At 39.5% G+C, this 15367-nt stretch overlaps 1 protein-coding gene across 2 annotated transcripts; it reads left to right on the top strand.

Moving 5' to 3' along the window:
• The first annotated feature begins 907 nt into the window (after positions 1 to 907).
• On the top strand, positions 908 to 13407 carry LOC134751815 (uncharacterized). 2 transcript variants are annotated; one of them, XM_063687301.1, is made up of 5 exons: positions 908 to 1067; positions 2420 to 2524; positions 5300 to 5353; positions 12404 to 12465; positions 13269 to 13407. In XM_063687301.1, exons 1-5 carry the CDS (start codon positions 996 to 998, stop codon positions 13390 to 13392), a joined length of 417 nt encoding a protein of 138 aa, XP_063543371.1. In that variant the 5' UTR covers positions 908 to 995; the 3' UTR covers positions 13393 to 13407. The 2 variants fall into 2 exon arrangements, with proteins under 2 accessions (XP_063543371.1, XP_063543372.1); XM_063687302.1 differs by lacking the exon at positions 5300 to 5353.
• Positions 13408 to 15367: the final 1960 nt, after the last annotated feature.

Below are 15367 nucleotides of genomic sequence, written 5' to 3'. Positions count from 1 at the left end.
ACTAACAGATAAGGATGTGAGGCTGAAATGGTCTCCACTCAGCAATGCAGTTGGCACGACTAAGCGTTGTCAACGGCGCTGGTTTTCTGTGGAGCCAGGAGGAGATTTAATCAATGTATTTAGTATTTAATCCATACTAATATTATAAATGCGAAAGTCTGTCTGTCTGTGTGTTCCCTCTTCACGCTTAAACCGCTGAACCGATTTAGATGAAATTTGGCATAGAGATAGGTTGAGTCCCTGAGAAGGACATAGGATAGTTTTTATCCCGAAAATCATCCCTTAAGAAAGTAAAAAGCGGGGTGGAATTGAGATAATTAACGAAGTACCTGCTAATTTGTGTGCATAATATGCTTAAATTTAGATTGCTATGGAAATTTTTCCAGGCGCTATTCTTACTCTAGCTGCGGTTACTAAGTCCACGCAGACGAAGTCGCGGGCAAAAGCTAGTCAATGTATAAGTAAAACAAACGAAATAGAGCAAAAACAAGTTTTGTGGTATGTATACATATATGGTATGCTATGGTATCTGAAGCTACAAAGACAAACTAATTATAGGTACAGATATAACTAATCCTATTGTAAGTACAAAGTTTCAGAGCAATCTAGCTAGTCGTTTTAAAATGAGAGCGTAACTACCTTTGTATGGAGAACCAAGCTTTCTGCGGACTCTTAAGCGAACACGCTGTCAAATATTGATAAAGGATGACTCGCGCTAGACCGGGCCGGGCCCGGGCCGAGGCATCCGACATGTCATTTTCTATGACGGATGATCGGTGATCACGTGGTACTTTCCATAGAATACAAAGCGCTGAAAGCTCCGGCCCCGCCCCGGCCCGGTTTAGCGTGAGTTATCCTTAAAGTCGATGCCCACGCAACCCTAAAAAGGCGGTAGGTGTAACTCTCGTTCAGTTCTCGATCGACCTAAAAGTTTTATGACTTAAATTGCTTTTTCTTATAACATATTTCGAACCAAAAGTATGTTGTGAAACAATATGAAAACGTGGAACTTAGTTTTTGTAATAAACACTATAATTTGCATTACCAATGGATACTTTACCAGAACAGTAAGTTAACTGGGTTTTCCTTTATAATTTAGTTTAGTAAACAAGTACCTACGTAATATAAATGACTCTCGCTACGATATGCCCTTTCCGTCCTAAGCCCAACCCCCATTCGTTAAATATAAAACTGAATTAACAAAATGATCTTAGAACTGATGCAGATTTTTTTTTAAGATGCACCTAAATAGGGATGTAAAAAAAATTATAAAAAAAATATATAAAATTTTATGTTTATACCATAGCAGAATATTAGAATGCTGAAAATCATATTTTGTAAGTGTAAATATGCGTAATAAATTAATTAAAAATAATTAAAAGTATTTAAAATAATGCCCAGCATCACGTGACTGCAAACACAAATCGGAGCGCGTGACGTCACGGTGTGAGAAACACGCACAGACAAGTTGTCAAACCTGGTGGTCCTCTGGCACCGACAGTCGTTTGTTTATCACATCGTTACGTCATCCAGATCACGTGACAGCTTAGAGCGTTTTTGCGCGAAATTTGAAATTTAAACAAACTATTTTTTTTTGAACATTTATGGCCAAACACTAAACTAATGAACGTCGATTTTTTATTAAAAATTAATGAATAAAAATTAAGAAAATAAGAAAAGGCTCACGTAAGGTAACGGATAGCATATCCCGAACTAACCCCCAGTGTACATTTCATTCGATAGCGTGACGTGACGTACGGCGTTTGCGTTGTGCCATTTTGTATGGGATTTTAAGTTTCCAATGCGTCCCGCTTGGCGCGCTGTTCATGTTGTAAAGATAAGCAGCAGTAGGCGTCAATTGACATCAAAGTAGAGCTTGCGGATTATTTTTAAATTAACGTTTGTTTCTAGTCTTCTTATCTTACATAGACTTTATAATTTACTTTCTGTTTTAGATGACTCGCCTTAACTTTTTACGGACAAGCTTATGTTTTTATTATTATTTAATGATGCATCAACTATGTATTTTTATATGTAAATTAAGGAAACTAGGTCTAATCTGTTGTTTAATTTAATGTATAATGCTAAGGAATGACTGTTTGTTTCTTCATAAATAAATAAAAATATGTAACAGAATTGTGATTAATTTATGCCAGTATACTAGGTACAGAAGGTTCACCCTCTAACAAAACGCGTCTATTATGACAGATATGGCCGCTAGGTGGCGCAAGCGCGAACAGGTGTCCGTTCCGTAGCGGTGCGCGGCAACCACTATGGCTAGACACCAAAATTGGTGTGGGCCGCATGTACTTGTAGCGACGCGACGAAATCGCGGAGTGAGCCACGCCTGCCAGTATACAAGTTGCTGGCTGTAAAAGTGCTGTTCACCTATAATTGAATCTGTACAATATAATTTCAGTCACGGCAACGTCGGGAAGTCGTTGGAGGAAGTCTAGATATAGTGTCCAAGAATGTTCAGCCTATCCATGCTGATGTTAAATCAGAAATGACGGTCACTGAGCAGGTAAATCACATCACACACACACGCATCACACACATTTTGCTTAATGAAAGAGTCAGATGCAAAGACATTGAACAAACAAATTGGATAGGTGGAATCCCTTAGGCACATTCCAACATTCTATCACTTACTTTTCATTTGTGCCGTTCTCAACCAAAAGGCTACTTATTGTCGGTTGTCAATAAGGCGCTATTTCCATATAGAAATCAATCTTATCGACCACCGACAACGTGGTACCTTTTGGTTGAAAACGTCACATTTTATGCGAAAGTAATTCTCATTAATGTTAATACATAATAGATGAGTGAAAGAAGGCTAGCAAAGTGTGTATAAGGGAGAAGTAGTGTGTATAAGGGAGAAGTGGAAGCGGGAGTTGGAAGGGGTAGATCTCGGCGGAATTTGTCTGATCAGGTCGGGGAAGTCCTGAAGCAAAGTCAAGAGCACCCTAAACCGGCGAGTGTGTATGAGGAATGTTATGATAGTGGAAGCGAAACAGGTATGTCAGGATCGTAGCAAGTGGAAATCTCTGCATACGCCTCCGGGAAATAGGCGTGATTATGTAATGTATGTACATGTATATTATGTAATAGATACAAGTACATTAATTCAGGTTGAGGTCGTGTCATATTAGAAGGTTAAGAAATTGGCAGAGGACCGGACGAGTTGGAGATTGCTCCACCGACAAGAGCACAGCTCTTAAGAAGAAGAAGTATTCTATTAGGTACCCGAAAGTACCACAAACGTAACAAGATGAAAAATGTATTAGAAATGTGACGTTCTCAAGCAAAAGGTACCACATTGTCGCTTAGCATAAGGATGAATTTTGCTCGTATCTTTATACGAATAACCTGTCAGAGCGTCCTCATGGCAAGCGACAATCTGGTACCTTTTGCTTGAGAACGTCACAAGTAATGACTATATAATATAACTTGAGTGTGGCATGATGGTACGAAAACTTAAGATTCGTGATGTTGGTGCATAAGACATCCCAAATGGCATTCGGTCGGTTTAGTAAAACCCATTTTGTATAATAAATGTTGTTATTCTTGTATTTCATTGATATATTGATTTCGGTAAAAAAACATAAATGTCCTCGTAGATAATTTAGGAAACAGTTTTTAATGTGGAAGTAACTCTTTTACCAACTACGTTTAAATTCCGTTACAAAGGACAACGGGTTGTTAATTCACTTTTTAACAGTTCGCATGACTCTCTCCATTCACCCTTTAATCTTTCACAACCTTCCAACGCTCTGTTCCGCGCCAAACAACTATCAATCCTATTCCTTATGTAATAAGATTACTTTTTAAATTAGACAATTAAAAAAGATAGGAGTTTGTAAAGGTAATTTTGTAACTGCTTTAGACAAAAGCGTTCAAATCTCCATGTATCACAGTGAGGTCTTTGTGTGCGTCCTTTTGTGGAGGGACCCAAATTATTAACACGTCAGGGGTTGATCGAGTGTTGCGTGGTAGGATATACTTAATATTATTTTCTAAATTACCTACGACATACGCAGAAATGAAAGGAAATGTACCCACTTTTGAAACGACAATCCATAAAATACTGTTTTTAAATATTTTATTATAGTATACACATGATGCCACATGTGTATACTAATATGGAATAAAAATAGAACAACCAATTCCTTAGAAAAAATATATATTGATTCAAGAAATGGGATAAGGGATTAACTACAGTGTTGTGATAAAAAAAGAGATGAATATTTCAGTATTCAGATTCTGATCAGCTATGAACCCTGTAAGGGCACTGCATCTTAAAACACACTATTTAACAATTTTATTTATACTTGAATGTATTATGCAATAATGTTTTCATTTCTCATGCTCTGAAAGAGGGTCATTGTTGTTCTAAAAGGTGTGCAGAAAATGATACGTGTCTGCACTAGAGCATTTTACGTTCGAAGTACGATTTTTTTAATATTTTGTACGATAAACAATTGAAATTAGAGTTTAAATGGATTTGTTATACAATTTCCATTCCGATATTTGACTTTTCATTCCATAAATAACGATACTTTTGCCTTAATTGTTAATTGAAAGTACCCTCAAGAAATACTATAAAAATGTATACTTAGTCATATTTAAAAAAAACACATGCATTTTACTTTCCTCGTATTCGAAATGAAAAGTAGAGTGTTTAACTCGGGTGAAAGGCATCATTTCAGCCTCGGACTATTGGCGCTCTCACTGCATTCGAGCACCAAAATACCTCGGCAAAAATGAGTGCCTTTCATCCCTTGGTTAACAATCTACTATTGAATAAACATATATTGATCGGAATATGGACCTAGATTACATTTTGTATTGTTTACCTTTTGTGTTGTTTCGGTCCTTATCCCGGTCGATATGTCTAGTGAAACTAACCGTGAATCATTCAAAACTGTTAATATTTGTATAAATAAACATTTGGGATATTTAGGTCGTTAAATACGTGTTTAAAAAAAGAAAGTTGTCAAATGTGTATTCAAAAATGGCTCTGTCGGCTTGGGAACGAGACAATGATTTTCACGTTTCATGATGTGCCTAGGAATTTCGTGATTTGGCGGATATTACGATCATCCGCGCTGACAAGGATAGGAGAAACGTTTAGGTCGTGTACTTGTGCTAGATACATTAATACTTCTAAATATTAAAATTTGATTCGGGTCTCAATTCACAATAATTATTATGGACACCAATTTAGTTTTTGAACTTTATAAGAATCATTTACTTCGTAAACTCGTGATAGCCTTTCAGAAATCATTTTTTCTCCTAGCCCACATCACGGACTACTCACTGCACCTTCGAATCAACCCTTGAAACCCTTCAAGTATGTATATAACTATACAAACAAACTAACCCCTTACTCATCATCATTTGCTTGCCCTTATCCCATTCCTTTGGGGTTGTCGCAGCATGTCCTTTTCCGCCCACCCGCCGCGCGCGTTTCATATCATCTCTCACACAGTCGATTCACCTTTTCCTCAGCTTTCCTCTCCCTTTAACTCCCTCCACATTCAATCATTTCCATTCCTCCGCATCAACTTCTTACTAACTTATTTATTTTATGTATTTACTCTTCTCGTTTTAACAATAAATGCAAGCAAAAGGAGCTAATGAATGCACGGGTCCGTAAGCATGGTAGCAGCTTTCCATCACGCGGGCTGTATACTTATTTGTCAACATTCTAGTATATAAAATACACCTGTAAGCAGTGTTAATGATTTGCATCGACTGATAGGTACTACTCGTAGAAAAGAGGTCAAATCAAATTCCTTAATTTTTCGGCGATGTTCGAAAATGGAATGCCATTATTTAATTAATCTGCCGTCGCACGAGGTAATTCCATTAGGGACGAGGCGAGATGAAGCTTGTCCACTGTATGAAATGAAATACTACTTATTCTGGAACCCAAGGTAAAAAAGCACTGCCCCTGAGCTCCATCATCCGACACACGGAGATGATCGAAAAAGCTCTTGAGAAGGCACAAGGTAGCTCTTGAGGGTATGATTGCACAAAGGGTCTCTATTGTTTTCCATATAGTTTTAAGTCATAATGTATTGTATTTCCACATTTTCGTTAGTCATAATTTGGTTTTTCTCAGAAACGCGTAACTTTTCAGGATTGCCATAAGACAAACCTAACCTAACCTAACGTATCTATAGGATAACCTAAGGAAAATCCTGAAAAGTTGACGGTTTCAGAATTATGACTAATGATAATATGACAATCATTACATTATGACTCAATAATTATGTCAAACAAAGGGACCCCTTGCACAAAATATCCTGATAGGTCGAAGTGTATCTGCAAGGGCCCCCAAAATAAGATAAGATTACTTTCTGTACTGTTAGATAAAGACCTCTAAGAAGTGTTAATGGTTTCCAGCCATGCTCGACCGGCTACGTTCCTTCGCAAATTGAGCCAGGGATAGTTTTTCAGGTAACATCTCTTCCAGTGCCTTGTGGCTTGGCCCAATTCACAAGAAAATAGTCCGTCTTAGGGGCATGACACACTGCGTCCGATTCGTGCTTCGCTCCGAAGTTTGAGCGAGACAACGCTATACGCGTACTATAGCGACGTTCCTCTCGCACGTCTTTCGAATCGGATGTGGTGTGCCTTGCAACTTAACTAACTTTGCACCAACATGAATAGCACAAAGTGAGGGAGTGTCATTATAAACGACATATTTTAATTTTATCATTAATGATAACACTGCCACACTTTGATATTGCAAATGGCATGCAGGGTTAGCTTGATTCGACTGGAGATTATTAAGTACTTTTTGCAGCTGCATTAACCTGATTCAGCCTTAAAGCTCACTCAAAATTTGATTAATATTGAATAACCAAACCATTAACACTTTAGAGAAAAATCATTTTGTGAAACCTAATAAATATTTCATTTTATTTTTACGTTTTCATTTGTAAGTTTTTTTTTTGTAAGTTACAAGAAACCGGTTTTTACTTCTAGCTTTCTGTACCTAACATAACAGTTTAATTTGTTAATGATATTATAATTCTACCTTGACACGAGTCAGTGCATCTCGCTCACACCAATACGTGCGAGAGAAAGTATCATATCAATAACAAGCAAGTTCAGATTGTACAATCTGAACAGCGCTTCAGGGTTCTTAATGACCCTGTCCAAGCTAACTTTGTATCCATTTGAACAGAAAAAAAGAGAAGCAGTAAGGAAATTTTATATCACTGATGACACTGTCACACTTTGTCAATGCAAATACCATGCATAGTCAGCTTGCTCCGACTTCATGGCGTGAGTGCTAAATAATGACAGACCGTTGTCACTCATATAAAAGCTGATAAAGCTTAGATTGTGTTTCACTTGCGAAATGCACCCGACAAAGTCGACGCGTCACTGTTAGTTATTTGTGTTTTGCTTTAAAGTCTCTCCCGCTCTCGCTACCACTCGTGAATTGCCCCATGAGCTTAGACTGTGTTTCACTTACGAAACGCACCCGATCAAGTCGACGCGTCACTTTGTTTGTTCTCTGTGTTTTGTTATATAGTATCTCCCGCTTCCGCTGCCGCTCGTAAATTGCCCCATGAGCTTAGATTGTGTTTGTCTTGCGAGACGCACCCGACAAGGTCGACGCGTCACTTAGTTATTTGTCTTTTGCTTCAAAGTCTCTCCCGCTCTCGCTACCACTCGTGAATTGCCCCATGAGCTTAGACTGTGTTTCACTTACGAAACGCACCTGATCAAGTCGACGCGTCACTTTGTTTGTTCTCTGTGTTTTGTTATATAGTATCTCCCGCTTCCGCTGCCGCTCGTAAATTGCCCCATGAGCTTAGATTGTGTTTGTCTTGCGAGACGCACCCGACAAGGTCGACGCGTCACTTAGTTATTTGTCTTTTGCTTCAAAGTCTCTCCCGCTCTCGCTACCACTCGTGAATTGCCCCATGAGCTTAGACTGTGTTTCACTTACGAAACGCACCCGATCAAGTCGACGCGTCACTTTGTTTGTTCTCTGTGTTTTGTTATATAGTATCTCCCGCTCCCGCTGCCGCTCGTAAATTGCCCCATGAGCTTAGATTGTGTTTGTCTTGCGAGACGCACCCGACAATGTCGACGCGTCACTTAGTTATTTGTCTTTTGCTTCAAAGTCTCTCCCGCTCTCGCTACCACTCGTGAATGCCCCATGAGCTTAGATTGTGTTTCACTTACGAAACGCACCCGACAAGGTCGACGCGTTACTTAGTTATTTGTCTTTTGCTTCAAAGTCTCTCCCGCTCTCGCTACCACTCGTGAATGCCCCATGAGCTTAGATTGTGTTTCACTTACGAAACGCACCCGATCAAGTCGACGCGTCACTTTGTTATCTGTGTTTTGTTATATAGTCTCTCCCGCTTCCGCTGCCGCTCGTAAATTGCCCCATGATCTTAGATTGTGTTTCACTTGCGAGACGCACCCGATCAAGTTGACGCGTCACTTTGTTATCTGTGTTTTCTTATATAGTCTCTCCCGCTTCCGCTGCCGCTCGTAAATTGCCCCATGAGCTTAGATTGTGTTTCACTTGTGAGACGCACCCGATCAAGTCGACGCGTCACTTTGTTATCTGTGTTTTGTTATATAGTCTCTCCCGCTTCCGCTGCCGCTCGTAAATTGCCCCATGAGCTTAGATTGTGTTTCACTTACGAAACGCACCCGATCAAGTCGACGCGTCACTTTGTTATCTGTGTTTTGTTATATAGTCTCTCCCGCTTCCGCTGCCGCTCGTAAATTGCCCTATGAGCTTAGATTGTGTTTCACTTGTGAGACGCACCCGACCAAGTCGATGTCACTTTGTTTGTTGTTTGTGTTTTGCTGAAACTCGCAACAATAGCTCAAGTATAAACATAAATACATCTGAATATAATATATGTAAGGATGATTGTAGGATGATGATGATAGGATTAGAACGGTCCGGGCTTGGGCCGAGGCGTCCCATACTTCAGCACTATAGAAAGCATCACGTGATCACCGGTCGCCCGTCATAGAAAAATAAGTCTTTGATGCCTCGGCCCGGGCCGGGACGAGAACGGTCCATCAGATCATGAGTCATCTTTAAGTGTTAATACAATATGGAATTTAAAAAAAAAACATCAGTAGTTTGTCAGAAATTTAATACGTGTTTGTTTAACCCATTCAGCGCTAATCACGACAGGTTGTCGTTTTGCCTCTACGAAGCATTTCCGCAAACCGAAGCCGATAGCCGTCGGAGTTTCCTGGTATGTATACCAGGAAACTCCGACGGGTATCGGCTACGACGTAGCGCTACGACCGTAGCTCAGCGGCGAATGTGTTAACTGATTTCAGTTGCACTGGATTTCAAAATGCGTTTGTACATAACTTACGACTACCCATCATATTCCCATAAACACAATCCATACCTAAATCTGACACCAAAAACTTGTATAGAAGAAATTATGAAAAATAGATTTCAGATTTCTAAGATTAACTTAGGTATTAACAAGAACTAGCTAATCTTAAAAGACCGTGCACACTCAGTCACTCACACACAAATCGCATAGACACTTACATACATACATACACACGAACATTCATAAGACTTAGGTATAGGCTAATTTTAATTAAGTAATTTGATTGTTATTTGTATTTAAGCTTTCCCTTATTTATTTTTTACATTGTGTTTACTAGTCCATCTACTGGGCCTTACTAAAAATCAGCGTCGCGGAGTGTGCCATGTTGGCTCACACCGTGACACCAAGCTGAGTAAGGACCATTTAGCGCAACCTCATTCTGTTTAATTATTTCTAGTTTTAGTCTTGTTATGTTGTGCTAATAAATGCTTTTTCTTTCTTTCTTTCTTTCTTTCTTTCATTATCTAAGATTAACAAGACAGCATTATTATCTTTTTTCGTCGTCGTTCTATCTTTATCACAATTAATAAATTAATCCATAATAAAATAATAAATTAATGCCATGCACATGGACAACAGGAGTGCTGTTGGGCTAAGTTAGTTATTTAGGTAGTAGTTTTAGTTTAATTTAAGTTATTGTAATAATATGCATATATGTTAGTCTGTAAGGTATTCGTAATATGGGCCTTGTTGCCTGATTAAAATTATTAAATAAAATAAAATAAAATGGTCTTCGGTTACCGCGATAGTTACTCATGAAATAAAACTATGAAAACGGATTATATCGCGTATATTGGAATTTATAAATACATGCCGACGTTTCGAACCCTTTACAGCGAAACGTCGGGATGTATTATAAATTCAATATATGCGATATAATCCGTTTTTCATAGTTTTATTTCATAAAATAAAATGCTTCCAGGATTGTAACAGCGCAGTTTAGAGAAATTTATAATCATCCCAAGTCAGTTCAAAAACACTTTATCCCCGTCGTAACGCCACCAGGAGTTTATTACTCGCTCCTAAATGTCCTCAGTTAATTAGGGACAGTCTTAAGTCCTTCTAGGTTTAGTGGTGGTGGTATTTACTAAGAGAAGTTGTGGACGCGACGCTGCCCACTTCATCAGAGCGGTGACAGCAAAAAACAGACTAGCTCACAGATCTTGAACAGTACGAAAAGTTGTCCATTTTTAAAGATAAATGTCCTGTGTAAAAAACCAAAAGTCAATACCCCAAATTAGACACCTCGTGTGTATTGGTGGGAAAGGAAAAGGGGCAGACCGCAGGCGTTGAAAGATCTGTTAATTTGTGACCAAAATCGATGATAATTTTAACTTGACATTTAAACTTTAAGCCAATAAGCAGATGCTGCCCCCTTACCGTTCACGCACGCTCCCTCGCTCGTTGGAGGGTCTTTTGGCCTATGATTTTGTGGTTTAAATCGGAAAGCTTGACATTTGCCCTTCTTGCCAATGAAACAGGGGGCTTCTGTACTGCCTCCTATAGTTCATACACGCTTACCTACTTCTATACTATTTTGTTTAAACTGATTAGACCTACGTCTCCAGTCTCTCTCATCTCAGCTGCTGCTTCTCTGGTGCTGCTTCGAAACCAAGGATCCACTTTCCAGCTTTTCCTTCCTCCACTTATCACGGCCTTCGTTATATCCTCTTTGACTTTAAAAAAGTTGCTATTCTCTTTTGATCATAGAGAAACAAGTTAGCTTAAAGTGCTTAATCCATACAACTTATTAGCTCGAAGGCTTGACATAATGAAGGTAAAACGAGTAAGGGGAATGAGGAAGGCGGGCGAGGTCAATACCAAGTTTTACAACGGACGCCCCCCGCCCGCTTCTCCCTCAGTCCCCTTACGCATCATGGTTTCATTACTTCAAGCTTTCGGGCTAATTGCCAGTTGTATGGAGTGAGCACTCTCCTTCTTCCTTCTTCCTCGCGTTGTCCCGGCATTTTGCCACGGCTCCTGGGACAACTAATCCTAAGAATTGACGTAGGCATTAGTTTTGGCATGGAGTGAGCACTCTATGCTTACTTATTTCTCTATGCTTTTGATGTACCACTACAGCTGTTAACAATTACTGTTCTAAGTCTTCCAATGTGCAACAGCTTACCCCGATCCGTCCGAGCTACAGGCTCTGGCTTATAGAGCTTTGCTACAGAACTGCGGTTTAATACTAACGACGGAGACACTACACAAACTACACTTAAAACTTCTTTAGTATGCACTCTTCGGAATTTTGAATGATGGTGCATCAGGTGCAAGATTTTTAGGGTTCCGTACCCAAAGGGTAAAAACGGGACCCTATTACTAAGACTCCGCTGTCCGTCTGTCCATCTGTCCGTCTGTCCGTCTGTCCGTCTGTCCGTCTGTCCGTCTGTCCGTCTGTCCGTCTGTCCGTCTGTCCGTCTGTCCGTCTGTCCGTCTGTCCGTCTGTCCGTCTATCCGTCTGTCTGTCACCAGACCGTATCTTTGAGCCGTGATAGCTAGACAGTTGAAATTTTTACAGATGATGTAATTCTGTTGCCGCTAGAACAACAAATACTAAAAAGTACGAAACCCTCGGTGGGTGAGTCCGACTCGCACTTGGCCGGTTTTTTCTTTTTATATTTTCACGGTGGTAATTTTAGTAGAATTTACTAATGAAATGCACTAATAATATATAAAAGGCTCCATCCAATACGAGTGCTTACTGATCGATGCTTAAATATATATCTATACATTAAATGCAAACAATCTAATATTTTGAGATAGAAAAAGTTTTGTGTATGTTTTACTTACTTACACGCACGTTTTAAGTTTAAGTAAGTTATAAGTACATTTTAAGTACCAAGCTGTGTTCAAGAAACAATTACCAACTTCGCTATTTGCCCGTCTTCTGTCACTGGCATTTTCTTTTTGTTGTAAGTATGTTAGATACAAAGTTTCTCATTTTAGTGTAAGCCTAATACTGTTATTACAAGGATATCTCTTCTTTCCAGGTCACGCCACCGGTCACCATCTTTCAGCAGTCGCTCCGGAAATCTCTGCCAGTTCCTAGCAGGTATACTTACTGGTGATAACATATAACTGGAGGCCTATTAAATAATTAATATAACATTTAAAACTTTCGCGGTTTAAACACATTAAATCACATTTAGAAACGGGTCTATCGCGAATTTATTTTGTTACCTTTATTTACCGACGTTTCGACACAGGTTTCACTGGTCGTGGTCGCGGCTAACTGACGTCCCAGCCAAATGTCAAAACAGAGATTTGTGTGACTACCGCACGAAAAGTGCATTTAAAGTTCGAGGTAGACATCACATTTTCAAACCACCCACTACACATAAAAGTTAATTATTGTCAATAGTCCGACACACAACACTCACAACATCCGCGCACACATCCGAAGATAAACGTCGGTAAATAAAGGTAACAAAATAAATTCGCGATAGACCCGTTTCTAAATGTGATTTAATATCTATTAAATAATTGATTGAGCCGAGCGAAAATCTCTGGTTCGGTTTGGACGAAAATTGCTTGGGCTTTCGTATGTCGGAATTTTCTCGTCTATAAGTCGCATCTGACAGGAAGGCTCGAAAATCGTATAATTACCTATGTAGAACTTTTTGTCGACTTTTTAAAAATCTTTCATAATGGTGAAGCCATGGGGGTTTTCCTCAGTCACCCGTTGACCACGAACGCTGTAAACGGTTCGAAACATGGGGATGTATTATATAAATTCAATTTAGTTTTTCATAGTTGTATTTCATGAGCCACTATCGCAGTAACCGAAGACAATATTAGAAAAAAGTGAAATTATAATTGTTGTTAATTGTAATATGAAATATTTTTATTTTGCAGATTAGAGCTGATTAAGAGCATCAGCCGGTTAGCAGCCGTAGTGGCGCTGGCGCTCACAGCTCTGGTAGAACTGTACCCCGCGTTGGCTCATCTCTTTAATACTTTTTATAGCTTTATGGTATAAATTCACTTTGTACAATTGATTTATGATTGATTGATTCAATTGATTTTTGTTGATTGTTTTATTAGGATTCCGTACCCAAAGGGTAAAAATGGGACCCTATTACTAAGACCGTGTACCGAGATAACAACAGTTGAAATTTTCACAGATGATGTATTTCTGTTGCGCTATAACAACAAATACGAAAAATTTAATTTGTACTGAACCTTATAAAATCATTTTACGGTTTAGACTCACTTGTTTTAGTCACTCGCGCGACATGTTTCGGAGAGCCTAGGTCTCCTTTCTCAAGCACTAATAGTGCGAGCCGTCCGTGTGTTGCGTTGCGGTCGTCGTGAACGCTGCTCGCACTATTAGTGCTTGAGAAAGGAGACCTAGGCTCTCCGAAACATGTCGCGCGAGTGACTAAAACAAGTGAGTCTAAACCGTAAAATGATTTAATATTAGTATGTCTCACAACAGTTTAAATTCGATTGTACTGAACCCTCGGTGAGCGAGTCCGATTCACACTTGTCCGGTTTTTTTCTGTTTTATATCCTGTTTACCTACTAGAAAAGGACGTCACTGAGCGTAAGGTTTCACTTTTTACAATGTATTTTTTTCTTATTCAATTTTTTTTATAGATGCCATTACTCCGTACCCAAAGATCACCAGTGTCAAAGATTATATAATAGTTCTTCAGAATAAGTAATAGTATACAGAACGGCCACGCACCGCCCCGCCCCCACTCGAATTACCTCGCCCCGCGACAGCAGATTGACGGCCGTTTGCTGGCCGCTCAGTACTATTTTTAAGCAACACACACTATGACGCATGCCGCGTGTACAGACATGCCGTTCACGCAAGGGAACTAGGGATCAAATACATTTTTTTGTGACTGGAGCGATTCTGGCTTCGACCACTGAAGCTTGGAATTTTTTCAAGTACATACCTACATATATTGCAGTTTATAATATATAATATTATCCCATTATTTATTTTATTATTATTATTTATTTATTTACAAAAACATGTCCGGCTCACAGCGGAGGCCAAACGCCATGACATGGGAAAAAACATTTCATACACAACACAAGACAAGTAAAACACAACAAAACAAACAATTCATCATAAATAACATAATTAAACATAATAAAACAACATTCGGGCATATCTCCCAACTGCCTCAGTCTAGGGACGTGTGACAAAAACATTTAAATATTCGGATATTTTTGAGCACAAAAGACACAACTTGTCATTAAAAAGGTCAGCATCCTGGACCGAGCCAACTAAACCGTTTAGAAGTTTGAGGGCTCTCAACGTGGGCGCTCGGCGCGCGTACTGCGTGCGCGTCACGGGGACTGCGAAAAGCGCGTGCCGGCGTCGAGCGCCCGCGCGCACATAGTCGTTGGGGACGAACAGCCGTATGCTTGAGAGCACACAAGGATTATCCACTTTGCCCCGGAAAAGCAAGACATAGTGGATCGCGAGAAGCATTTTCCTCCGAAACTCCAGCATTTCCAATCCGACCATACCTGTGACGAACAACGAGGGATAGAGAAAAGGATAACGGCCATATAGCCTCTTGTAGAGGTACCGAGCGAATTTTTTTTTGGACTCTCTCAATCATATCCCTGTACTTTTGGTCGTTTGGATCCCATACGATGCAGTTAAATTCCAGCCGGCTACGTCGGCGGTAATACGAAATCAGGATGCCGGCTACGGCATCCTGATTTCGTATTATTTTATTACCTTTCTGACCTTAATGTTTCTGAGACAGGTTAGTTTACCCCTGGAGTTGCAGGCGTCCATAGGCTACGATGCTTGTTTACCACCGACATGTTATTAACAAAATACATAAATATTTGATGCTGACTTTACAAGTATACAATATAAACTTATGACGTAAGAACTCAATTTATTACGGCCACATACATTTGATACATTTTTGTTTAAATATAGGTACGATAATAACACCCTTGATGTTAATACTACGTCC

Source organism: Cydia strobilella, chromosome 23 (genome assembly GCF_947568885.1).
Source record: "Cydia strobilella chromosome 23, ilCydStro3.1, whole genome shotgun sequence".
Classification (NCBI taxonomy): Eukaryota; Metazoa; Arthropoda; class Insecta; order Lepidoptera; family Tortricidae; genus Cydia; species Cydia strobilella.
Note: the sequence above shows the minus strand (reverse complement) of the source record. Positions and strands in the feature narration are given on the sequence as shown.

Bases quoted from the DNA above. Each gene is read 5' to 3' on its own strand.
- LOC134751815 (XM_063687301.1), top strand. From the start codon at position 996: ATGAAAACGTGGAACTTAGTTTTTGTAATAAACACTATAATTTGCATT. The intron at 2,525-5,299 runs GTAAATCACATC...TTTTTCTCCTAG, and splicing joins AAATGACGGTCACTGAGCAG to CCCACATCACGGACTACTCA. The intron at 12,466-13,268 runs GTATACTTACTG...TTTATTTTGCAG, and splicing joins TCTCTGCCAGTTCCTAGCAG to ATTAGAGCTGATTAAGAGCA.